This window comes from Anabas testudineus, chromosome 2, assembly GCF_900324465.2.
Source record: "Anabas testudineus chromosome 2, fAnaTes1.2, whole genome shotgun sequence".
NCBI classification, from domain to species: Eukaryota; Metazoa; Chordata; class Actinopteri; order Anabantiformes; family Anabantidae; genus Anabas; species Anabas testudineus.
The window spans coordinates 20,512,661-20,539,897 of record NC_046611.1 but is presented as its reverse complement, the minus strand read 5'-3'; the positions used below and the strand labels follow the sequence as shown (position 1 = coordinate 20,539,897).

The 27,237-nt window shown below is 41.8% G+C and overlaps 2 protein-coding genes across 2 annotated transcripts; one reads left to right on the top strand and one right to left on the bottom strand.

Moving 5' to 3' along the window:
* Positions 1–222: 222 nt before the first annotated feature.
* prpf4bb (pre-mRNA processing factor 4Bb) lies at positions 223–9,156 on the bottom strand. Its single transcript, XM_026363046.1, has 16 exons — positions 9,069–9,156; positions 7,581–7,659; positions 5,820–6,955; positions 5,353–5,526; positions 4,979–5,137; positions 4,697–4,778; positions 4,353–4,554; positions 3,326–3,399; positions 3,116–3,206; positions 2,780–2,927; positions 2,505–2,642; positions 2,231–2,384; positions 2,007–2,121; positions 1,773–1,924; positions 1,564–1,650; positions 223–1,438 (listed from the first exon to the last, which is right to left on the bottom strand). The coding sequence occupies exons 1-16, from the start codon at positions 9,125–9,127 to the stop codon at positions 1,235–1,237; spliced, it is 3,054 nt and encodes a 1,017-aa protein (XP_026218831.1). The 5' UTR covers positions 9,128–9,156; the 3' UTR covers positions 223–1,234.
* Positions 9,157–16,752: 7,596 nt separating this feature from the next.
* On the top strand, positions 16,753–25,421 carry pxdc1b (PX domain containing 1b). Its single transcript, XM_026364315.1, has 5 exons — positions 16,753–17,456; positions 22,884–22,975; positions 23,115–23,232; positions 23,376–23,487; positions 23,858–25,421. The coding sequence occupies exons 1-5, from the start codon at positions 17,201–17,203 to the stop codon at positions 23,979–23,981; spliced, it is 702 nt and encodes a 233-aa protein (XP_026220100.1). The 5' UTR covers positions 16,753–17,200; the 3' UTR covers positions 23,982–25,421.
* The last annotated feature ends 1,816 nt before the right edge of the window (positions 25,422–27,237 follow it).

Sequence of the window (27,237 nt, the reverse complement as noted above, 5' to 3'; positions counted from 1 at the left end):
AGGCTGTTGCAGCCAAAAACAAATTTCCCCCCCAAATTATACCACCTTTCTAACATTCACTCAATCACTTAATGGACTACAAGGATTTTCTCCACTGTGAAATCGGAACGTGTTGCACATCTGTTGCCCAGTGTAATTTTCATTGGACAGAGATATTGACATATAACATAACATTTCTGTAATTCCACCATGTCGGAGATAAAATGAAGAAAAAGGTTTGTATACAACAGGAAACACTTTATTACTAAAAAGTTGTCTTATACTGAATGTGCTCTTTCAGCAGCGTTTCCACAACTATTCTTTATTGAAATCACAAGATTGTTTTTTTGTTTTGTTTTTCTTTTTTTTTTAACCACTTAATGGGGGGGGGAAAATAATCATACATGAAATGACAGTAACTATGGACTATATACAACAATGGGACAAGAAGATCACAGGTGTGGCTTCAATTTGCCAGCACTCTTTGCTGTTTTAACACATCTTTAAGCACAGGCTCATACAGGAGGCACTTGAATGTGAGGGCCTTAAGAGCCAGAACACAGAGCGCTGGAGGGACAGGAAGGTAAAAATCATGGAAATGTCCAGCAACACAAAACAATGACTACCTTCTTATAAAATAAAAACATCTTGTTCAATGGGTGCATAATATGAATCTACAGACCTGGGGTGGGGTAGGATGGAGGAGTTGTTGCTGTCACATGTGGGACACTGATGCACATACAGAGCTTTTACACAGGCCTGCATCACGGAAATCTAGAGCACAAAGGGTGCACATTCAAAAGCATGCATCGCCCCACAATGAGCACTGTGGTTATAAAAGAAATTATGTACTCAGACATCTGCAACTACGACAAAACTCAACCGTCTGTTGCTTGAGATTGTTAATGCAATAGACATACAGTATTTACAGGAATTATATTTTTCTTTTAAACATCTGTCACTTCAATGCCAGTTAAATAAAGTCCATAACTGCATTGCCAAGGTATGAGCGCAAGTTTACAATGATAAATTGCAAAATAATTTGGAAATCGCAAATCAAGAATGGCTACTGTTTCAATGATCTATTTACAATAAAACACAATTATGTATCCATAAACAAAATAACGCTGAGGAAGAACGAAAAATCCGTGACATTCAGAGTAGAAGTCTGTGTTGCCTGCATCACTGCAGAGTTTCTGTCAGAGCTGGTTTAGTGGTTGGTTCTCTGCTCTGGGAGTGTGTGGCATTAAAGGTATCAGATCTTTTCCTGGATAAAGGGGTGCTGCAGAGCCTGGTTGATGCTGATGCGTTTGGCTGGGTCCAGCATCAGGGTGCCATCCAGTAGGTCTTTCAGCTGCATCACTTTCTTCCTCTGGTCCTCTGGCAGTCGCTGGCCTCCTATCATGTCCGCCAGCAGGTCTTTGGTGGGGTTGATGGTGCTCATCACCGTCACCTTTTCCTGATGCGACAGACAAATGAAAGAAGGGTAGAAAGTTTAGATGAATTAGTAGTGAATACTAATCGCAGTTTGCTCAGGTTTACTCAGAGTAAGATGTGCTGGAGAAGTAAGATTGACCACCTTACCCTTTCTGTCACTTTGTCTACTTCAATGTACAGGAAGTTCAGGTTCTGATCAAAATGCTGGTCTTTGAACAAGCCTTTACGAATCATCTGTGGAAAGAAAAGCACACGATTGCATCAACCACAACTTCTTCAACACTGAGAGAGTAACACTTCACCTAGTAAAGGGAAACAATAACTGAAGGAGCTGAAGTTATATGATGCAATTTTACCTTGTTGGGCATCTTGCCCTTGAGGTCCATAGCTAGTTTGATCATGTGATTGTTGGAAGATCCGGGAAACAGGATTTTGCCAGTATAAAGCTCGTATAAAGTGCAGCCGACTGACCACATGTCGATCCCATAGTCATAAGGCTTTCCTATGACTGAGACAGAAAGAGAGTAAGGTTCAGTTCTGAATGCAGCTGATTAATGGTTAATAATGTTGGTGATGATGATATAACTTACTGATTTCTGGAGCTCTGTAAAATCTGCTGACCAGGTATGGTGTGATGTCATTATCAGCAATGTGGGATGCAGAACCAAAGTCACACAGCTTTAAAATAGTTTTGGATTCATTCACCTTTTAAGGGTAGAAAAAAATGTTATAGTTACACATCAAAATAAGCTAACTGTCATCATTCTATTACGTGGTTCAACTTGACTTTTTTGAGTTAGCACTGAGATCATACCAGGATATTATCTGGCTTGATGTCTGCATGGAGGATGTTGCATCGTTTGAGCAGCTTGAGAGCTAAGAAGAGCTGCTGGCTGTAGGAACGCACAGCCTTAATGTGGAGTCCAACGTCTTTACCATATTTCTTCAGCACCTCGCGCAAATTCATACTACGGATGACAATACAACAGGCCATTAACAAGTGAGGCCAGCACAAAGGCTACAAACAGCACTGCATGCACACATGTAAATGTATGGGTAGAATGAATCAGTGTTTCTGTTGTCAGTACCTGAGAGGCTCAAATACCAGACAAAGATGCTGCTTGTGATAGAAGTGCCTGAAGAGGCGAAGGCAGTGGAACTTGTCATCAGGATCAGCGTCGTTCAGCTTCTTGAGGAACTCCAGCTCTTTTAATCCCGTCTTCTGCCTGTTCACCAACATTCATGTGATGTTTGTCAATATGAAGTATTCAATGAAACATCTGTATTACTGTTGTATCTTAGGAGATGAAATTCTGACGTTGATGTAAATGTTTTTATTTGCTATATTAAAGATTTAACTTACATGAGCTCATTGTTTCGGATGATCTTGACTGCCACCTCCTGGCCGGCCCTGGCAGTGTCCCTGGCTCTGATCACATTGCTGAACACACCCTGCCCAGTGTAGCCATAAACATCATAGCGCTTGTCCAGTGTCTCGCCAATGTTTACCCCTAAATAACAACATGTGTATTTAAAAAAGATTACTCTCAAAACCACCATATGGACTGGTCTAGGTTACTCTAGACTAGTCTATAAGATGCTGCCTGTATATGATGTTGTAATTATGTGATGTCATGACATTAACCAAGCATTTATTTTCTTAAACGGACAGTCCAAAAAGCAAGAATTAGACGCTTACGGTAGTAACCCTCGGCATCAGTCCAGTTGTCCCTGAGGTTGGGGTTCTCCTTAAAGTCTTTTCCTACACCTGCTGCCCTCATTCTGGCACTCTGCAGAAACAATCCCAAAAATTAGGTCAGTGGCACAATGGTGTCGACTATAATATAATATAATATAATATAATATAATATAATATTATTACTACCAAGGTTAATATCAGAATACTTACGTCAAAGTCAGCCGCAAACATGTCATCTGACTCTGTAAACATGTCGGGGGCTGACGGCTTCTTTGGGTTTGCTCCTGAAACAAAGAACAATAACAAACCAACAAGATGAGCTTCAAGTTGTCCGCTGTGTTGTAAAACAAAATATCTGGAACATGTGTTTGATTCACATACTCTGCAGAGATCAAAACATGGTACTGGTGGCAGAGACACCCAGGCTTTGGATTACAAGCCAGCAACTGAATGAACACATGACAAAAAGAAAGAAAATTAAAACCCCTGCATCACACAATTCTGCATTTCTCGTACACACATCATGCCACTTATTTGTTTTTGGGCAAGACTGTATCGTGTCACAATTTTCACATGAGAGTCCACAAAAATGCCAAATTGTTTTAAAGTGCAGGGAAGTACCAATATTAATGCACAATTTCAGTTTAGTCAATTTAAAGTCAAGTTAAAAATGTTACCAATCAGTTTTCAACTTTATAAATTAGACTTCCTTCATATCTGCTAAACTCACCAACACAGAGCTGTGGAAGCGCAGTCAGAGCCATTTTTCTTGCTATTAAAATCCAAGTTTTTCCTGTCGGGGCTTTTAGCAGTGTAGTTTCAGATGTGCACAGAAAGCTATGTTCTTGCACTGACCTACATATCCGTTCAATGACGACATTTCAAAAGTTCAAAAGGTAGAAGCTTGAGGAAGGAGAGTATAATCATGTGTAGTTACCTGGGTTAAGCTAACTCACCTGTCAAAGATAACACACACTGATTGCCATTACCACTATGATTGCCTTGTGTGTGCCAACTTGTAAGTAAATCTCAACAATTCCTGTGCATATTTTAGGGAGATTCTTTCTATTTTGAGTCCTGTTGCAATTTGCCTCTAGAATTGTTTTAGAGAAACTGATTGCATGTGGAAACTTTAGTTAGTTTAGTTCAGATAAATACAGAGCACACAGGTGACTGTACGGTTCATTCAGTTGGCCTTGTATGCCAACACACATGATAATCCTAACCAAGACATTACCGTCTTTCTCCTGGGCGATGAGGTTGTGCTTTGCTTTGATGTTGGCCTCAAAGGTGTTGACGTTTTCGCGTTCATATTCTTTAACATCTGCAGCTACTCGCTCCAGGATGTCGTCAGGTGAGGGTGAACGGCTGCGTGTGCTGCTCTGGGGGCTGCTGGGCTCCGAAATCATGTTGGTGTCCTCATTCACAACCTTGTATTTCTATACATTGAAAGGAATGGAACCCTTAAGAATACATGTCAGGTATACAGAACATTTACTTTCTACTACTCATCTCTAAAACTGGACTACTATAGCAAATTCAAAACAAATGTGATCTGTTTCAGCACAGGGGGGAACAGACCTGCACAATGGCCATACGCTGCTGACGGCGCTGTTCAATGAGAGCTTCTTCATCTATTTCTTCTCCATCAAAATCCTCCATCCTGCAAAGAATAATACCAAAGTTAAATTTTACCTACTTCTCAGTTAATTGCCATGTTGTTTTGCACCTGATTAAACTTAATCAGAACACGCTGTTGACATTTAATTTCAGTCTGTACAATTCTGACATTAAAGATTGTGGAGAAATCCACAATTCACCCACCCCACCACAGAAACACAACTGAAAGCATCTTTTACTCACACTTCTTCTTCTGAGGATTCCTGGTCAACTTTCATACCCTCTGAAAGACTGCCCTTGAATTTGTCCTCATCTCTGCTGCGCCGCCTTCTCCTCTCTCGATCACGGGACATCGAGCGTCGGTATTGTCTTGGCCTACCATAACGGTCTCTCTCCCCAGATCTGCAGAGAAGGATAGTTTATTGTCTCATAATAAATTCAACCTACAACAGCCCTCACCGAGATACCATTTTCAAAATCCCCTAGAACAAATGACTGCCGGACTAGATAAAAACAAAGTCAAAGTCAACTACATTTGCATAAAAAAAAAAAACAAAAAACAAAAACATCTGTCACGAGCAGAGATGAGTAACAGTTGTTTGATGAGCTGCCATCACCTGTGTCTTAGTGGAGACCTGCTTCGTCTGCGAGGGGAAGAGCGAGAACGTCGCCGTGGTGATGGAGACCTCCGTCTCAGAGGCGAGCGACTCATCCTACGGCGAGAGGCTGATCTGGGACTGTTCTCTCGTGATCTCTCTCTGCCTGGCCCTGCATCTGCCCGAGAGCGCTTCCTATTCCAACATCAGTGAGGTGGACAGACAGGCTGAACCAGACATTCTACATTGCCATTTCAGCAAAACTGTGCAGATAAACTATAACAGACTTTCAGTAGAGCAGCTGACACGGCATAAACCCACTCTAAACCCCATATTTTATAACGAATCAACCATCAAATATTTGGTATATGCCCATCATTTGGCATTTTTTATTTGTCTGAAATTGCACTCTAACTTATCTGGCAGAGCCAGCTCACATTACCATACAATCCACAGTTCTACAAGTTAAAACAACTCTTTTCACCAACCTCAGTGGCGATTCCTGCCTGTCAGCATCCCTCCTCCTAGTTTCTGGTGAGCGGCTGCGACCTCTCCTGGGTGGGGACCTTGTTCTGGATGGAGAGTGACTCTGTTTCGATGTTCTATCTGAGGCACTAGCGGATGGACGGTGGGCGTCTCTGTGGCCAGGAGAAACACTGCGTTTCCTGATAGGGCTGTGAGGCCCTCGTCTGTGAGGGGAGCGGTTCTCTTTCCCCGATGATGCATCCTTGGATGGAGACTTGGCTGGCCGCTTGTCCCTGTCAGCTTCAGAACGACTTTGTCGCTCTCTTCCAGGTGACCTGGACCGTTGGGATGCTCTCTCCTGGTTTGGTCGATCGTCCAGGTGTGGAGAGGAACGCCTATCAGTACGGCTTCCTTTTTGCTCTCCTCTCCAACTGGAAGGGGAGTTGGACTTCTTTCTCTCCTTGGATCTATCAATGCTGCCTGAACGCTTTCTGTCTTTTGACCTGCTCCGGCCACGCCCTCTATCCTTTACACCTGCATCCTTGGTGCTTTTGGTCAGCTTGTCCTGCTTAGACTCCTTAACAGGCCTCTCAGCAGACTTACTCCGACTTTGACGCTTGGAGGTGGATTTACTACCTTCTATGGAGTCCCGTCTAGATTTCCCACTTTTTCCCCCTCTGGGAGATACGGTTTTACCTGAGCTGCCCCTTTGACGCTGTTCTCCATTTCTTACCCTGACATCTCCATCTTCTTCTGATCCAGAGTTATAACCCTGAAGGATCAAGCCCATGCCGGATTGAACCTTGCCCTCCATCAACTGGCTGTCCAGCTCAGCTTTAATCATGGCCCTCTGTTTTTCCAAGTCCTCCAGCAAGGCCCTGTCATCCAGACTTGGATTTCCAGAGGAGGGAGAGGATTCACCTTTTCGATGGCTGGAGGAACCAAACAGGGCAGCAACAGAGGGAGGGGAACCTTCTTTGCGTTTGTGTTTTCTGTGTTTGTGGCGATGTTTACGTTTGCGGTCCCTGTCCTCGTCAGAGGCATGCTTGTGTTTTTTGTGCTTACTACGATGCTTGTGTTTTTTCCTCTTGTGTTTACCACTGCCGCTGTGATGTTTGGACCCCTCCTCTGTCTTTTCACCATTAGTTTCTGCCTCCTCCTAGAATTAAAAGACACATAAGATTAATAGATGGATCAGATGTCGGAACATCTCAACATTTACAATTTTAGATAGGTTGTGAACATAACTTAATATGGTTGCACTTTGCCACATTGTAAGTACAGACCGATGATGTACACTTTGACTACTGAAGGTTTCCTAAGGTGTACTATGTGCTCACAACAGATTTGAGGTGGGTACAATCTCAATTATGTTTATATGCTAGTTTACAATGTGTGACTGCAGTTATGCATTTATGATCACTTATACTTAAGGCCTAAATTGTGGGTGGCCAGACCTGGTCCATAAGGGCCACTTATTTGTTTTTCAACTATGCCTGCCTACCCAATGCTGGCTACCTAGATCAGGTGTGTTTAACCAATCAGAAGCTGAAATGCAGGAATGCTTAAAAAGCAAGCAGGTCAGTGGTCTTCGGGGACCAGGATTGGCCACCACAGTCTAGATAGAGACAGTCTTATTGTAGTGCAGACATGGACGACCACTGCCACACAAGACTGACAAGAGTTAAAGTTCAGTTTAACTAAAGCTGAAGTAGAGAGTTTATATCAGAAGCATGACATCATACCACTGAAGATATTTAGGTCTTGCTGTTGTCCACCCCTACCTCTTCTCCCTCTTCTTCCTCAGACATGTCTCCGCTGTCCTCATTTCCACTTCTTTCATGGCTTTCCAGATCCTGCTTCCTGTTAAATACAGAACAAAATTTGTGGATGGCTGGGCAATAGTACAAATTTACATTGTAAATCAATGTGTTACAACTAGTTCATTGATAGCGAATCAACTGACTATAGATAATTGTGACATTGTGCAATAATCCAACAAAGTTCATACAGTGATCAATATTATATTTCAACTTTAATTTGAAGACATCTCTGGATCCATGTGGCATTTCTAACATGTTCACATTTTAAATACCAAAAAAGTTACGAGTGCAAGTACTAATAAGATCTGCTCTTTTTTAACAAACAGGTAATATTTTGTCTGGAAGAAAAAAAGATTTAGGCCACTAGTGTTATACTCAATAGATGATAATAGATGAGATGAAACATCAACATTTCTGCTTAAAACTGACAATCAGTATCAAAATAGATTAATTTAACTTTAAGCAACTAAAGGCTTACTCCACTATAAAATATCCATTTTTTAAAAACTACAATCGCTTGATGCAGAACACAGAACCTGGATGAAGCTGCTTTCTCTTGTCTCCCCTTTACCTCGTGTAACCAATGGCAACCAGGGCACCAGCCAGAGTCCTTACAGCTATTGCACCGTGGACACAGTAGATTTATATATTTTATTATTTATGATAACGACACAGAAATGCATCCATTTGTTTGTTTGTTCGCAATTCGTTCTGAAACACATCGTTTCCACACGTTTGAAACGAAGTCGCAACCTTTACCCGGTGGGCAGCATGTAACTAATGTTAGCTAACTCACCTAGCGTTAGCTAGATAACAAAAATATAAAAGTTAGGTAAGCTACATATTAGGGTAAAGCAGGGTTACGTAACGTACTCGATTTAACAAGCGTCCGCTGAACAGCGCAGAAAGCCTAAGCGGCAATGTAGTTAATAATCACCACAAGCTTCATATGGGTAAATGTGTGTATTAGTGCAGCAACGTTTGTAAACGTCACTTACTCGCTGTACCTCTGAGCACGACCGCCAAGACCGCATTAGCTCGGATATGCTAATCGTTCTGAGCCAACTTATGTAGCATCTAAGGCTTCTAACATTAGCCACACTAACAATACGTTACAAAATCAATGCTTCCTACCAGATACAACTGGCATACACGCTTCATGTAATCAAGTACCCAGCGATGCAGAGGAGACACACTTGTAGTTTGCGCGTTTGGGAAAACTTAATGCGAGACGAGCTAACATTGAAGAACGTTAGCTAGCGTTAGCTGGCTACGAGGGTTAGCCTGGCGTTAGTATGTGATTTAGCTAGCTAGCCCCGGCAACAACGTGAACCTGCTACAGCTAGCCTGCGCATTTCTACCTTACTGAACTGTAGCCATTGGATTTCAGATTGAGAACGGCGTACACCTTATCACCACATGCGTCTTCTATTAAATTACATTACTTACACGTGTTCATTGCCATTATTCATTCTTCTGGACGTGAGGTCCATCTCAACGTCGGCCATTTTCCTCTCCTCTGGAACCTTTTCTGTTTCGCTGATTTTGACGACAGAAGTCGACCAGACCCCCCCCACGCTCACACGCCCCCTGCGGTGCCGGCGGAGCACTGCAGCCGCGGCCTGCGCGCTCGGCGTGGCTTTTGTCCACCAGGGTGCACGAATGTGTCCAGTTTGTCAACGCGGATCATGTTCCTCATGTCCCTTATTCTACACTTGACATGTCAGTTTCATTAAGTCTTAAAATTTGACAAACAAAATTCCTTTGTGACTGCCTCTAATTCTCATGTGAATCAATCAAAGCTTAGTGGGTCAGTCAGTCAAACAAATCTACTCAGAACATGCAGAGCAATAGTATAGTGACAGTATGGTGCATAGTGCAACAGGAGGCCATGCTACTTATGTAGAATAGTATAAGGCAGAGGTACCTAAATGTTGTTGTAGTACAATAATAATATTATCATTTACCATTTTATACTTCTACTCAACTCACCTTCAGAGTTAAATGTTGTAATTGGTATTTCACTGTAATAACTTTGGCAGCTGTAATCTTTATACATACATAGCCTGTGTAATGTTAGCTGTATAATGGTTAGACTAATTCACTGGGTAGATGACAAGCATTTTATCATTGACTATTCTAGTAATTTTCATTGATTTTGATTTTTCACACTTGCTTCCGGTAATTGTGATGGGTATTGACATTATATTAAGATAACATAAGATGAGACAACACAACACTTTATTCATCCCCTAAGTGGTCAAGCAGAGTCAAACTGATACTAAAAGTTAGAGACAACAGAACTAATCTAGAATAAGTCTAATATATAGCGTCTCCACTGCTGCCCCCCCCCACACCCATCCTACTAGGAACATCAGAGACGGTCATAAAACCACACCCGTCACTGGAACTCTTGCAGAAGAAATGATCCCACCGTCATCCCCCTCTCCTTCCTCTACCATACCCACCTCCCCTACCCATCTGTCAGTGACCAGCAGCCAGGTGAAGAGGCAGCTGGAGAAGCTGAACCAGAATAAGGCAGCAGGACCTGATGGTGTCAGCCCCAGAGTCCTGAAGTCCTGTTCTGAGCAGCTCTCTGGGATTCTACAGCACCTCTTCAACCTGAGAATTTTTTAACAAACAGGTAATATTTTGTTTGTTTCTTCCTCCTGTGGACTTCAGGAGGAAGAAAACTGGCTTTGACACTGTGTCCATTCTGGGTGAGAAGGTGGAGGTGGTGGAGAGGTACAAATACCTGGGAGTTCACCTGGACAACAGACTGGACTGGAAGTTCAACACAGAGGCTGTATACAGGAAGGGACAGAGTAGACTCTACTTCCTGAGGAAGCTCAGGTCCTTTAATGTGTGCAACAAGATGCTGCAGATCTTCTACCAGTCTGTTGTAGCCAGTGTGATATTCTTTTCTGTCATCTGCTGGGGCAGCAGCATCAGAGCCAGCGACACTAAGAATCTGAATAAGCTGATCAGGAAAGCTGGCTCTGTGCTGGGGGCTCCTCTGGAACCTTTAGAGCAGGCAGTGGAGAGGAGGATGCTGCACAAACTGCTGAGCATCATGGAGAACAGCTCACATCCTCCCCACAGCCTGCTTGTCAAACAGCGGAGCAGTTTTAGTCATAGACTTCTCCAGCTCCGCTGTGACAAGGAACGGTTCAGGAAGTCATTTGTGCCAACAGTCATCAGCATGTACAATGATTCACTGACAGGGGGTCAGTGTCCATGCTGATGGTTTAACAATGTGTAACTTAGTCACTTTACATTCAAGTCCTACTGTGTGTTTAGTTGTTATTACTGTCTATTCTCTGTGTGTTATTCTTGTACTGTGTCTCGTGTAGTGTTGTGTAGATCATGTTACTCAATGTTCAAATGTTTTTGTGTGTAATGGCTGCTGCAACACCAAAATTTCCCCTTGGGGATCAATAAAGTATCTATCTATCTATCTATCTATCTATCTATCTATCTATCTATCTATCTATCTATCTATCTATCTATCTATCTATCTATCTATCTATCTATCTATCTATCTATCTATCAATAATGTAATAATAATATACAATTAGAGAGGTGAGACACAGCAGATAAGTTTGTGGGAAGCTCCACACCTGCACCTCCTCAGCTCCTGGTGGATTTCAGGTCTTTCTTCCCGGGATCAGACCTGGGCTCTGCAGGCGATAGCGAGAGGCTGTCGCCATACACAAACAATGCTGTATCCATGGTAATGTGTGCCTCCTCACAGGAAAGCAGGGGATTAGAAAGAGTAAGTTCCCTTCTGCCCAATCACCCTCAAAAATAAAAGATTACCAGCACCTTATCCACTCCAAAGATAAATGCCACAGCATTGTTGGTAAAGTGTATTTACAATGACACTGTAGTTATTTAGTGCAAGAATTCACATTGAGCCTCAGGTGGAGACACTGAATAGTCTACATGAAGCGACAAAAACAGCAAAGGGCAGAACTTGTTTAGGGCCCCTTCTGCAGGGAAGGGTCCACGTCGGAGGAGTGACCTTCAGTGTTCAACATAAATGTCAGATGAAGTTGATTTAACTTTTTGTCTCCTCCTGTGCAGCTTTGTAACAGAAAGATCAGCACCTCGCTTCGGGAGACATGAGCTGTGAGCAACAACGCAACATTCAGTATCTAAGGAGATTGTAGTGGTTGTGAAAGCATTTGGGGTTAGAGTTAGCATTTAACACTATATATAACTTCAATAAAAGTATGAAAAAAAACAAAACACCAAATCTGGTTTAATGTGTTCCTTCACATAGGTTGATGGCTTATTTGTAAAAAGTAAGCAGCAGCTTCTAACACTGCTTCATCAAATCATTTGACATTCAACCATGCAAACGCATTTAGGCGGTGGTATTATCTGCGTTTGACAGTTTTATATGAGGCAGTAAACCATGTTATTGTGAGCCACCTGTGCGTGCTTATTCACAGTGGTAAGAGAGCAATAGAGGCGTGCAGATATGGCAGCATGAACGCTGACATCGAGGCAGATGGGACAAGCGCTTCTGGAGAATGACAGTCCTGCAGGTGTTTTCACCATCATCGTGTGTTATGGTCATATCTTGCTTGGCATATAGGCAAGACTCAAAACATTGCTTCCTTTGATTTGGTTTCATAGAGCAGCAAATAAAAATACCTAAAAACTCGGATCTAATCTCCTGTTTTTGCTGGAGCCTCTCTGATGTACTGTAAATATACGTGTACGCCTCTGGAGCTGTAACTCACACTCTGGACCTTGTGCTGCAATCAGATTTATACTATAAAGTTGGGAGCTGGAGGCCTCACCACAGATTAAAGTGTCGCTCATGGAGACATTACATATTCCATTAGTGGAGACCTCTGTCCCAGTATGCCCAGTAAATCATGGAGCTATACAGAATGCGGCGAATGTTGTCTGCTGCTTGTCTGGAGACTGTGTGACCATGTGTCACACAGTCTCTGATTCATGCTGTGAGATCTATTTGTAAAGATGAAGCCTGGGTTTCTGTGTTTGTGTTTGACTTTTTTTTTACTTTACAACAAAAATGAACTCATCAAAGCCGTAGCTTTTTATCGTGGCAGTTCAACTTAGTTCACGCTGCAGGTTGTCACCTCAGAGGAACAGTTTCCTTTTTTATAGAGTTTGAACACTTTTCTAGATCCAAAAAATCCCTTTAAAATAATGGTACAGCCATCAAAAAAAAAACAACAAAAAAACACAGATGTGTACATGGACACTTCTCTGGGTTGAAGAAAATAAAGAGAAAAGTTTAAATATGCCAACGTACAGACACAAACAGTACACAACTATAAAATTAGCACATAATGCTTCACTAGTTTGTGCTGTAAAGTCTGAGGTAGCATTACTTATTGAACATCCACAGAGCCAGCTGCGTGGATTCCCCCACTGATCTGATTTACGGCTCTTGTAGTTGGAATTTGGATTTCCATAGAGAAAAAATAAAGCAAGTAGACGTTAAGTCTGTCTTGACTTTTACAGCTTCCACTGTCCAAGCTCCACTGGAGACACAATAATGATGGAGCTATAAAATACTGGGTCCAACAGATGCTCGGAGAAGACAACTAGTCCATTACAGAGGCTGGTAAATCACTCGGGCGGTGTGCTAACCCACTATCCCTGCAGGACCCCGCACTCTTCACAGGGTTTTGTTTTCCTGTTGTGCTCAAGTACAGGGTGAAGCTTCTGAACGACTCTGTCCTGCTGCAGTTTCACAAGGCCTCTCAATAAAAAAGGCAATTCCAGTTTCCATCAGCGCAGATGTTCTTTGTTCCCTGACAGACGCGTCCATCTTTATGCCTTTCTTTTCTTTTCTCTTCCTTTCTGGACGCGTTTGCTTTACGAGCCTCTGATCTTTGGTTTTCTAAGAGAATGGGCTGGCGCAGGCTAAAGGAGCACATTTGGGCGTACGACCCACGCATATGGCCTTGTCGGAGATTTCAATTTATGTTTGCTGCAAGGCAAGGGATGAGGAAGCAACTTCACATTGTCATGGTTTGTGAGCAACTAGAGCAGAGTGGCTTTGAGACTGAATGATTACAACGAAGAAATCTACAGAAGCTCTTCTATTGGGCAGATAGTAATGTAGGTTCAGACACTGGAAGCGAGAAGGTGACAAGTTAGAAAACAGCAGCTGCAGTGGTCAGCACTGTTGCATTTTTTTTCCCGTGTCGTCAAAGGACGTTCATGTTAGGTGAATTGGTGACTCTAAATTGCTGCATCTCTGTCCAGGTTGCATCCTGCCTCTCAGTCACAATGACAGCCGGGATAGGCTCCAGCACTCTTGCGAAACTTAAGGAGACAGGTAGTTAGAATAGTGGATGGATGGATGAATACAGAAACAGCTGTGATATCAACATACTTTATAGATGCGTGTGTCCGAATTCCTTTTTACGCATGTATTTGACTGTAAACGCATTCATCCATCCAATGCCAGATACAGTGCGACGCATTAGATATAGTGAGATAGTGTTTCTTACTAACGAGAGATGAGATAATGAACACCATAAGCCGACTGTCTCCTGGTTCCAGCTTCATATTCAAAGACCAGATGTGACACTGGTGTTGATCTTCTTGTGCCTCCCTCAGTCAACATGCTCCAAAAACATGTCTCTTACATCTTAAATGCTGGTCACAAATGCAGCATGCTGAAACTCCTCACCCTTGCTCCACGGATAGATTACTGAATGGGCCCACATCAGATTCTCATCAAACAAACTAACCCTCAATGATTCTGGCTGCTCTCATACTTCTCCCACACACACAGTTTTGGCTTCGCCTCTGTCGTAACGACAGCCAAATGTGTTCAGAATTCTGCACGACAAGGGGTTTTGAGGATGACTGGGCAAACGTCTGTTTTTTCCTTTTAAAAGTTTGCTCTTTCAGAGGAATTACACTGGAACGAGGCATCGAAGCAGAATGTGCTGACTCTGTATATGTGGGCAAACTGCACATTGAAGCCCTGCTCGAAACAGACACATCCTATTATTACAGTGAGGGACAGCGGGGGTGCCTTATAAATACTAAGTAATATGATCATTCTGATTCATGCTTAACATGAAATGTGCAGCATACAGCATTACCACATTTGATAAAAAAAAAAATTAACCACAGCGTCAAAGACCAACCTACAAACGGACTATTTCACAATAGGGTACGCTTCACTTTAAAGTTGTAGCTGTGCAGTCGGTCGATCTTTCAGGCCCTTTGATTCAGACCGAAACTTCTGGTTATTGGATGTCTTGTTATGAATAAAAAAAACAGCTATATTAATTGTAGATTCTTTAGATGATCAATAAACCATGTTCATTGCAAATTTTGCTGGTGAAGTTGTAGTAGCATGAAGAAACAAGTGGTTGCTTAACTGGCCTGTTACAATGGAGTCTTAACTGGGCTCAGTAACACAAAGCTGTCATGTTCTCTCCGTTTTAAGGCGGGATACTTAACGTCAAGGCAGTCAAGGCCACAGCATTTATCTGGATTCTTCCTGTGTGGTGTTGCTTCGATGACTCTGTCCTTAAAGAACAACCTGAGCCCTAACATCATCTTTTAATGGCCGTGCGTTTGTGAGAATAGAGACCACTTAAAAGCAGATGGCTGATGATTCAGCTCTGCTTCTGTACAAGTTCATTTTACTTCATAGCGCAGCATCTTACACCTCAACAACAGCATCACAGCATCGACACTCAGTGCTGATCGGCGCAGCTTTATTATCACAGTGCATCACAGTCATTTTCTTCCCACTGTATAATTTTTGCCACTGTAATGATACGGGTTAATTGTTGTCGGGACTGTATGGACGGTGATAACCATCCACTGTGAAGGACCTCCAACATGACTCAGTTGTTGTTGTAAATAACCACCAAGATGAGTCACCCTATTATTTTCCATCCACTTAAAGCTCCATAGCAGGTATTATGCTTCCTCTTGCTGCTCTCAACTCCTCCTGTACAATCAAAATAGATTCAAGTAACCAAAACTACATTGCTTGAACAATATCCAACTAATTTAACAACTACGAAATGAAACCGAAAGCCTATTTGAAACTCAGTTACACCTTTTACCTCATCCTCACTAGAAGAAAACAAACATCCACAAATGCTGGCTGTCACGTCCTCTGTCCACATATTCATAATAATCTCCTTTTCTCCACTGTAGCATTTTCCTTTGGACAGCTTTAACGTGGTAAATAGAAAATATGGATTTTCCTGATGGGCTGCATATTTTCACTAATCTGATCTGATCTGATTTTTTTTTTTTTTTTTACCACAGTTTGACTGTAATAGTCACTAAGGTGCAATTACAAGCTCAAAGCATGAATGCAGACACCAAACATCTGCTCCATCTCATAAAATATAATGTGCACATTAGGGCAGAATTGCTTTCTCTGATCGTAACTGTCCCATTTTCTGCGCAGACCTTTTGCATTCACACCACCACCATTAGGCTTTGTGTGTATCTGCGCATATACTCAGTAAAGAGGGTTTTACTTACAATGAAGATGATATTTCCTACACTAATCATTATGAATTGCTTTTACCAGAAGTGTTTGCAGACAGTCCTTTCCCCACATTGCAGCAGTTTATCACCATTACTTCACGTGGCCATGGCTTCCAGTAAGGCTCTTTTACTGGTCTCTGATGCCTCTCCATGGCTTTCAGTAAAGCAGTGCTGAGGAAAGCTGCTCCTTTTTTGGTCACCCTCACTGGAGGCGAATAATAGGCTATACTGTGGCTAAAAGGTGGCTGCAGTGCTAGTGTTTTATAAAGAGGAGAGTTATATGAGGTCAGAGATGCTGCTTAAGTAAAGGCTAATGCTCCTTATGTGGCAGGGAAGAAGATGAATTTCAGTTTTTTAAGAAGGATGTAGCAAAGGAATCAACCCAACACCTCCAACTGCATAAACACATCAACATAGAGGGATTAAAAAAATGTTTCCCCTCTTGATTATAAATAAACTGTTGGACAGTTATGTTTTTGCAGCCTTTTGCGTTTTTTGCCTAATAATACCCTGTTGTCAAGGAGGGAGGAAGGAAGGAAGGAAGGAGGGAGGACAGAGTGGAGAGGGGAGGAAACAGAGCTGAAGGGAAAAGCTTCTCCAGACAGTGTCAAGTGATTCGCTCACAATGTAGGAAACGGAGCGGACGACTGGGTCTCACTTCACTCTGAGAGATGAACAACAGGACATGAAAAAGAAAAAAGGAAACTTCACTTGATGGTTTCTAGAGGAAGAAGACGCAAAACACGCGCCGATGGATCGATAGTGCCAAATAGATCTGTGCTGGGGGCGTTATCTTGAAGTTAAAAGTTGTTTTTTTTTTTTCTCCTCAAATCATGCCACGTTTGAGATGGGCTGAGCAAACGCACTGATCATCCTCCTCCTGCGCGCACCGCTGCTACAGCTGCTACAGCTGCTACAGCGCGGACTGAGGGAAAAGTTGCTCAGCTCGTCTCGTCCCAGATCTTTTGTTTGTTTGTTTTCCAACTTGTCTTCTCCAGTCTTCACCCTGCTGCCCCCCCCCCCGGCCCGCCCCAGCATGCTGGACTGACGTCCGAGGAATGGCATCGGCTGTGTTTGAAGGGACGTCGCTGGTCAACATGTTTGTCCGGGACTGCTGGGTCAACGGGATCCGGAGACTCATCATCAGCCAGCGGGGAGAGGAAGAGGAGTTTTTCGAGATCAGGACCGAGTGGTCGGACAGGAACATTTTATACTTGCATCGGAGTTACTCCGACTTGGGGCGGCTGTTTAAAAGACTGGTGGAGTCCTTTCCTGAGGACAGCAGAGACCTGTCCAAGTCTCCACTGATAGAAGGTGGGTGTGAGGGAAATGACACGGTGCAGTGAAATCACCCCAAGTGATTATAGATCATGAATACAGGGACTGCAGGGCTGCCACAAACACACGGATCTACACAAGTAATGTAGACGTTGTTGGGGTTCAACTATGAGCAGGGACGCAGGAACAAATTGTGGGGACATATGGTGCAGATGCCTCCCTCCAACTTTCTCTTCAGGGATGCTGTTTTCACTCCATGAACAGGCTAAAAGTTATAAACAATGTCAGAAACACTCATGAAAACCCTGCTCCATGGATTACAGCTTTTCAAAATGACCCCTTGTTGTGTGATTACAGACAAACTCAGACATTCAGTTCTGCATTTCTGCTGTATAAACCCTTAAATGGCAGAAATATCACCACTAGATTCTTTTTCTGTTGGTCAGCTGATTATTTTACAAATAGGTCTTCTCTAAAATAAATGTCAGGAAAAACGTAGTGGATTCTGGGGAGGAAAATGTAGTTTCACACAATACAACACACTCTGCTGAGAATCTTTTTCTCACTACAGCCAGACTCTGGTGCCAGAACAGCTGTGTGAAGTTAAAATATAAAGCATTTCTTTTCAGATGCTTTAGACTGAGTCACGTATAACTGATCATTACAACACAACTAGTAACTTATAGTATGAAGCTGTTTCTTCTACTGTTGGTGCTTCAGCTGTCTTGATGTAAAACATCAGTACTGAGAAATACAAGCAAATAATAATAATAATAAATAAGCTCTAGGCCCCAGGTGAAGAAAGTAAGTTTTTACTATGCAGAACAACAGAAAACTTACATTTAAACCACAACCGTTCATATTTAGCTTCATATGTGCAATGTTGTATCATCAAGGGCCAATCTGGACTGAACTGTTCCAGATCTTTGACTTGCGTGTTTTTGTTTGGACAGTTTAATGATTAACCAAGTCCACTTCAGGACGTCACATCAGGAGACCTGTCACACAACCTGAAGACCATGAGACCAGCACGCTGAAGCCACATTTCCAATCCTTGTCTGTATGCATATGTCTCATTAGCGCCCTAAAAGTCGGAGACAGTTTGCGCCTCACAGCGGATGCATGATAACTCTTCAGGAGGAGTGGCTTTAGCTGCCCACTTTCAGACAATACAAAAATGCAGTGACAGATGCATTTCTAAATGTAAAGAGGGAACCCAACAAATTCTTCTGAAGTTATGTGGATGTTAATGGTTGTAGTAGTTATATTATAGTTACCGTGACACGTCACACAACTGCCAGTGTTGGTCTGTCCTTTGCGACAAAGACATAGATCATCGACAGTGGTCCATGAGAAATACCTTCATTAACAGGTTGTAGGGTCAAACCTTAATTGAAAGAACTGTCTTTTAACATGAATGACATTGTTTTAGCCTGTGCTTTGTGGAGGGCAGTATTCTGTCACATGGGATGAACCTCTGGCCTTTATAGTCTGGATCTGACACAGCGGGGCCCTGGCATTGCCACTGGGTTTGGCAGCAGTCCCAGCTTGTTCTGTGCGTATTTCTTTACCCACACAGTCTCCTTGGCACTTCCCTTTTGTCTCTACCCACCGAGCTTATACGAATGTTGTGGAAACATCCCTTTAGTGGCGACTGGAAGGCTTTGCTTCGTGCCCAGGCACAGAAATAGTTGCTGCCATCTCTCCGCTTGGCCTTTTGCCAGTGCAGTGTGCAAAGCATTTTGGGAAGAGACATTTCAGATCCCATGACTCACCTTTCACTTCTTTTTTAGTGTCTGTCACCCTCCTGATTACAGCTCAGAGGTTAACATCTATGTGACGTTAGGGTTACTTTAGAAATGGCGTAAGCTGGTTTTAAAATTCCAATGATAGATAGCAAACCAAAGGGTTAAAACCATCCACCTAATGGCCTTTATTCCTGTATATCTTCAAGATTGCATTTGTGTCCCTTCTAATTGTCTCTGAGATTGAAAATCCTGAGAAAAATCCACTTTGCTGCAGTTCCTGGCTCTGCTCATGTTTTCCTATTTATCTGCTGTGTCTAAGCAGCAAAGAAGGCGTGCAGAGCTTTAGTGGCTTATGTCATCATGAGAGAGAGAGAGAGACGGGGTGACTGGGAGGGGAGTGGACCTCCCATATTTAGTCCCTCTGGTCTGCAGAAGTCTCACAAATGACCTGTGAGTGAACACAGACAGGAAGCGATTGGTCAGATTCCACGTGAACCAGATATCATCAAGGAACATAGACACAGCCTTTCTGAAATCTACCCCCACGCATGAGAAGTTCTCGTTTTCATGTCAGTGGAGAATCGCTGCATCATACGATCTTCTTCTTTTTTTCTAGTATAGTTTTACTTTGTTGGAAACTATTTGTTTTTGCCTCAGTGTGAGTTTGTTCAAGGATTGATATCAGTTTATTCTTTGTGTGTTCAGTAGAGAGACAGGACAAGACATGTTTCAGTAATGAGATGATACTTCTCAGGTGCGCGGTGTGGTGACACGTAAAACCCCAACGTCCCACTTTACTGGTTTTTGTACAGATTAAGCAAACATGATAATTAATGACCTTTAGAGGCACTGCTAGATGAATCCATGTATGTAAAAACCAGAGGATATGTTCTATGCAAATTTGAGCTAACTGGCAGGACTGACTTGAAATGAAAGGACAGAGTAATATAAAGTCGACAACAAAATGAATATTGAGGGTTAAATATCTTTGGGCTTGTGTTGTTTGCGTCTTCTTCGTGTTGACTGAGACTTCCAGAAATAGCCTGCTGATGACAGTGCAGAGAGTTAGTGGTTAGATGATAGATAGGCGATAAAGTGTTAGGCTGCTGTCATGTGCTTATCAGATCCATGCAGAAGATAGACGTGAAATAGCTGGTGGTTACACTGTTGAATGACTGTTTAGATAACCTGTTCGGGGATCACTCAGAAACAGTAAAATTCCTGTTGTACACCCACTTCTAGCTTCTTATTTCAATCAATAGAGCAGAGGGAGCTGCTTGTCAGCATGGTGTGATGTCACGTAACTAACAAATGAGTAACTTTAGTTTTTAATTACACAAAAATATGTTGTGGGCATGTGCGCTGAATGTCATATGCACTTCAGGTAATTGCTGTTGTCGTTGAGTTTAACCATGTTGTTACAATTTCTAGATAAATACAGACACTTGCGCCAATATTTCAAAAGGAGATAAATACGAGTGAGGGCTGTTAAGAAAGAACCAAAAGCTAAAATAGTTTTGCTGAAACATAAACCTGTTTGAAGCCAAATGAACTTAACGAATAATCTCAGAGCCAAGGCAGAGATTGTTGAATACTTACTTATAACATAAGAACCACTGTAGCCAGAGAGCCGGAAACGCAGGAAATTGACTCTTATATAAGAAATTGGAGGAAATACTCTTGTGGACCTTTTTTTTCAGAACCACCCTGTTATTACAGCAAACATAACAAATCAGAGATTAGATACACACAGAAAAGGGTTTTTCTGAGGGGTAATCTCCTGTGGCACAGTGTTGTTTTTTCCTTCCATACACCTGTTTGGTATTTTGGTGATTCACTACGTGCCACAGTGCGAGGAGAGCTGCAGCAGGAGGAGTATCACTGCCAATCCAGTGGAGCACTGCAGTGTTTTGCTGCCTGGCTGCTCAGGCCAAGTCGTTCGTGTTGTGTTCAGTCCAGTTCAGAACTAACAAGTGAAAGCATTACACACAGAATACAATAACAATTATATTCATTAAGCCAGAAGAGAAGAGTAAAACATATTATCTGATTCCAACTAGCACCTGACATCAGCCAGCAGCTTGCAGCAGTAACTCACAGTACACATCCACTGTGGTTAATTCAATTAACTCTTGCGCAACTAGAGTCAAGCTATTGCAAAAATAACCACATGTAACTTCTCTATTGCACGTTAAACAGACCTTTTTTAATATACCATCTGAATATTTTACACAGCGTGCCAGTTTATGCAGTACAAAACATCAGGAGTGTAAATGCAACCATCAAGTGGCTCAGAGATTAGATACACACAGAAAAGTATTTTTCTCAGGGGTAATCTATGTATTCAGAGACCCTAATTCAAAAGCGACACAGCTTGCTGTTGCATATTTGCACTTGCAACTCAGTGTATCCTAGAAGAGCTTCCTGCTCCAAACGTTCCACTGGATCACCACATGGTCGGTGTGTTGTGGTGCAGAAAACAGCTTTTAATGTTGAAGAGTGGGCTTGCTATTGCTGTTCCTAACACGCCCTTTGATAAGGTTTAATAATAATAATAACAAATACTGTGCATTTGTTAGCTCTGTACATGGCAGAACACAAACTTTCCACTTTTGCTAATTTCTTTCCAATGGTAACTCTATTGACCTGGTGGGGTTTAGAGATTAAAGTCATCTTGGCTTTGTCTCAATGTAGGTTTTAACTCCTGTTAGCTGGCACCATCTTGTAGGTTTTTAAGGCTCTATTTTTGGCACAAAATCACTAAAATGATCATAAAAATCAAACATTTCATAAAACAGCGTAGACTGTCAGCAAGAGCAATGTGAGAGATGCAGTGTGAGCTTCAGACTGGGCGGAAGAAGACTGGTGATGATTCAAGTCACCAATCACTCTTCACGTCCCCATAGATATGATGTCATCACTGTGGGGCAATGTAAATGGACGAGGCTGTGACTGTTCACTGTTGCTTCATGCTCTCTTACTCAGTGCCTCCATGTAACAGTGACCGCTGTGTCTGTACCGCTACATCAGACAGAGCCTCACCAGTGTGTCTGCAGTCCTCAGCATTACTCTCTCCACCACATCACTATTTGTCAGCATGGCAGTAAGTGATGCTTCACCGACTTCTAGTTCACATGGGCGGCATCCTTGTGTTGCTCAAAGTGCTGATTTTACACATCCACTACCTCCTCAGTTACATTCCTAGGTTCGTGCGGGATTGACACATGCATTGTTCTGCAGCCTACCCACTCTCTGCCCACTGTTATTACTTTCCTCTGTTTTTACTGCTTTACACTGGCAATATAATGGTGTCAGTGTGCACTGTGTTCGTGTACTAAAGTCAGTGGAAAGTAGTTTATTTGTTCCTCGTGCTATTTGTGGTAAATATCAGCAGGCCTATATCATCATTCTCACACGCCCACAGTTATATTGCTAACACACTACTGTTCAGCAGACATAATGTTTACCGTCTTTGTTTAGCGTCTTAATTAGGAATAAGGAAGTAGAAATAAACCAGAGTAAGTGTCACATTTTAATGATAAATTAAGGGCTCACATTCAACTGAATTTCATGTAATTTCCATTTCCTCTCTCTCTTTTAGCAACAACAGATAGTACTACTTTACTTTTACTTTCAAAAATACTTCCGAAACACATCATACTATAGTCATATAGTCATATTCAGGTGTTCACATTGCATTTTTGGTTTGTTTCAGGGCTGGTGAAAATCAAAGAGGCAAACGACATTGAGGAGAAACTGAACGAGGTGGAAAGACTACTGAAGAATGCCATTAACATGCCGTGCAAAGTAGGACACTCAGCTACCTTCAGCATATGTTCACTATAGTTTGGGATTTATTTTTACTATGCTACAGGAGAGGACATGTATGAATCCTCTTGTCTGTGACTAACAAGCTGATGTTGGGAAACGTATCCTGTCGCTTCAGTATTCCAGGTCAGAGGTGATGTTGACGTTCTTCGAGCGGTCACCACTGGACCAGGTACTGAGGAATGACAAAGTCCACAGAATCCAGCCATGCTTCCAGAGTCCAATCAAGATATCAGGTATGTTTTTAGTTTATTCCTGGACAACAAAGCAATGGATCCATAGTTGACATGACCTGTGTCACGATGATAATGTCACAATGATAATGTCACACCATTACAGTACATGCAGCTGATGTAATAGTGAACTCTGTACCTTTCAGAAATCATGCGATCGAATGGATTCTGTCTGGCTAATACAGAAACCATCGTGTTTGATGACAGTATCCTAGAGGAAAAAGAGAGACCTTCATCCACTGACTCTGTAGAACATACGTGAGTATTAAGACCAGTCTGAAATAGCTGTCTCTGTCCCAGTCTGCCCTGTTTGTTTTCCACACATGTAAGGATATGCATTTTTGTGAGTCAACCCCAGGACACCCCCCCTCCTCCTTTATACAGCACAGGAAGTGTGTCTGTGCACCTCTTCCTTCCCTGGGTGTGTGTAGGAAGCAAAAGAGGAACACATTGCTCTTGGTATTTCACACAAAGCAAGACTTTACATTACTGTCAAATAGCTGAAATTCTTTCTAGTGCCAATCTCTGACCTTGTGCTGCCATAGGAAATCTCCATGGGCCGATGGAGACCATTAACAGAACCTTTAATCCTGTCTCTTGTGTAATGTGACTTTCATTTTATTGCCAGGTATGAGGATGGAACAGAGTTTCTGCCAATGGAAGCAGATTTGTGTGAGGAGGACACAGAAGCGTATGTCACCAACCTTTCCTACTACCATCTGGTCCCATTTGAAACCGACATCCTGGAATGAAGAATATACCTAACAGTGGCTCATTGATGGACACATCGTGCTGTCATTGAGGAATATGTACTCTTAAAAGGAACCAGGCAGTGCAATGATAAACAGTATACATATGTGGCCAAAGTAAATGCTGCTTCTAATTGCAGCCTCCTCAAGGATTGTTGTGAAATCAGGCAGGTGATCAGTATGCACCAAAATGTTGAAAGAACAAACCACCACTTTGTTTGCCACTTTATGTGATGTCACCAGTGTGCCTCATCCGGAGCCTTATTTGAGGATCAGAACACATTAAAAGAAGATAGAAAAGTAATCCGAGGACTACAGAAGCCTTTCGGGTGATGTTATTTGGAATGACTGCTACTGAAGCAGTGAGGGCTACACATAAAGAACAAATGAACCTTTTCGGACCATTCACTGTTCCTTAGATCTTTGTGAAATTCACCAGCACTCTCTGTCTTTTCGACTGACTTATTTTATCTGTAGCGTCGAACTGTACACAGGTAATTCTCCGGTGGACCTCGAGGATGTCATCAGCCATACCAGGAGATTTGTGTTGCACTTGCAATGTTTTTTTGGCCTCTTCTTAAACTGCTCTGTCTGTGCTGTGGGCAGTGTTTTATTCTTGTAGGAATACAGGAAGCTGTCATGAAGCTTTGTGTATGATCTTTGTCTGTGGTGCACAAGCATTTAGAACACTTTGTTTTTCGTTTGTATATGCATCAGCCTAAAAATACTATTTTGTTCCTGTGGAATTGGCTCTTTGGCATGAGAGTACGCTAAGATCCAAGTGAAACTGACATGAAACTATGGCACAGGTTCTCGTAAAAAATGTGACGTTTTAGCTACCTATCAGCTAAATGAATAGAAATGGTAGGAATATGGATAAATATGTAGAATAAAAAAAGGTTTTACTTAAAGCTGCTGGTAAATTGCAAAAAACTTTGAGAAACTTAAGTTACCAATACAATATTTCAATTCAATTTGTGTACTTCACTTGGGTCTTGGACTGCTGCTGTCAAATTAAAGACAGTAAATTGTTTTGTTACAACACAAGTGAGAACTTAAAGCTGCCTTTTCTGCGTTTTTTAAGTTTCGTCTAACAAATGACAGTGTAATATGTGTTAGTCTTGTAGTTTGCAATGTGGCTTATTTTATGTTTTAAACAAATAATTTGGTGTATTAAAGACAAGACTGAGTGTGTGCCTTCATGCATACAACCGAATCATCTCACTACTCTTGTTGACATCCGCTAAGTGATAAAATAGAGAGCTTTGTTTGTGGGTCAGTCGAGGTCATATACCCGTTCTGTAAGATGACGTGAGTGGGTTCAGTCAGACAGCTGACTACAGTCTGAGTGAATGTGGGAGTCCGCCGCTTGACTTGTGAAAGTCCTCCCTTATATAAAGAGGAAAAACAACCATGCCGCACTAAAAACCTTCTATAAGGAAAGTTGTGTCCAACGCTTGATTAAAACTTCTGCTTTTTGTGTGTTTCATGGATCCTCCCACCATAACGAGGGTGCCTTCATTTGTGAAACTAAAAGAGTGGAACATTATGTTTTGAATGCAAATGAAAGGCAAGTATATTTGTGGAGGGTCAACAGTGAGGAAATCCATCTGTCTTCAGTGTTTTGACAGCTTTGTTAATGCAGAAGATGTTGTGGCCTCGCAACGTAGACTCACAGCTTGTGTCCTGTTTTCTGCCCTTTGAAATACAAAGGCATTCAACCCTCACAAACTTGGCACACAAGACTTCAACAGGACGCTCCTCCGCATGAGTCTATTTAGTAACACAGTCATGATCACCACTCACCCCGTGAGAAAGTACAGCTCTTTCTCAGGGTGTGAAACTATTTCATGCTCTTTCTATTCTCCAAGAATGACGTAGTGAACTGATGCATATTTGTTGACGTAAAGGATTCAGTTAGCATGCATAAATGCATTGATTAACATCGTTCTATAATTATAAAAAGCTAGAATTTGTAATTGAAACTTTTAAAGCACAGTCACAGCATTTCTTGGCAAAGAACTGCTTCATGCTTCCTGTGTGAGTTCAGTTCAAAGAGTATTACAACTTCTCCATCTACTTTAAAGATCATTTGGGAGCATATGCAGTCCTTGCTTTATAAATATTCTGCCACAGTTTCCATGATGTTATGTCTAAAATGGTACTCTGATTTGAAGCAGTGACAAAGCTGGTACTCTTCCATTGATCAGTCAGTCTGTCAGCCACAGATGAGAAGATTCACCATAGGAGAAAGTGATAACATGAAAATAATCTTACACAAAAGATGCTATTTATTTTGTAAACTCAAGTTGTGCTCTATATGAAGCTAACCCGTTGATGCCAGATATTTTGCTGCATTAAATTAATAAAGTCTGTATGATAGGTCTAAATGTGGTGAAATGTTTTATAACTTTAAAGCTACTCAAACAGTGTTATAATACAATTTATTATTCTCGATCCCTCTCAAAACAAATAAATCTGTTTTCAATAAAATAAATGTTGTTGGAGTTTTTTATTTTTTATGGAAAGCATGATTGAAAATCACTTCCTGGTTAAATAACAATTGAGGATTGTCAAAGTGCATGTAGATTTAGATTAATTTCCAGTCTATGTTAATTTTATCTTCTACATTTTCTAAAGGATGCTCTATCACAAATTTACTGTATGTCAACAAATATACTCCCTGCTGGGAGTGTCCTTGGTTAAAAGGGATGGCTGAACCTCTAGGTTACCTTAGCTAATTTGGCTTATTAGGAGTCTTACATTTTTCTAATAGTATAATAAATAATTTATTTTAGCAGCTTTAATGCAGTTGTTGGTAAACTTGATGAAGTGTAATCATTAAGTTAATCATGGCTCCATTAAGTTTTCTTTTAGGCTCACTGTCACACTGGAAAATCTGAAGACTCTTATGCTATTGTTGATGCCTAATGTATGTTGAAAATGTGCATGTGGAAAAGGCTTCTTATGCTAAACTCATAAGTGCAGGGAGACAGATGTCGTTCAAGCACAAACAGGCAGCACAGTTGGAAACAGCTGCCTGGGTAGACCAAGAGTACACACCATCATGAGAACAGAAGAATAAGAAGATCAGGCAATTAAGCAAGAGCCACGTTAAAACCTGTATCACTGGGTATTCAGGTTAGTGCTTTACCGGCAAATCATCACAGTTTTAAAGAAAAATACCTGAATGACTGCTGTTACGAGTTATTCTGCATACGTAATGTGCACTTATACACATGATGGATGTATACATGTA

Coding starts and splice junctions, on each gene's coding strand:
- pxdc1b (XM_026364315.1), top strand. CDS start 17,201: ATGGCATCGGCTGTGTTTGAAGGGACGTCGCTGGTCAACATGTTTGTC. Junction 23,233..23,375: donor GAGTCCAATCAAGATATCAG/GTATGTTTTTAG, acceptor TGTACCTTTCAG/AAATCATGCGATCGAATGGA. Junction 23,488..23,857: donor ACTGACTCTGTAGAACATAC/GTGAGTATTAAG, acceptor TTTTATTGCCAG/GTATGAGGATGGAACAGAGT.
- prpf4bb (XM_026363046.1), bottom strand. CDS start 9,127: ATGGCCGACGTTGAGATGGACCTCACGTCCAGAAGAATGAATAATGGC. Junction 2,385..2,504: donor CTGGTATTTGAGCCTCTCAG/GTACTGACAACA, acceptor TGTCATCCGTAG/TATGAATTTGCGCGAGGTGC. Junction 1,439..1,563: donor TAGACAAAGTGACAGAAAGG/GTAAGGTGGTCA, acceptor CTGTCGCATCAG/GAAAAGGTGACGGTGATGAG.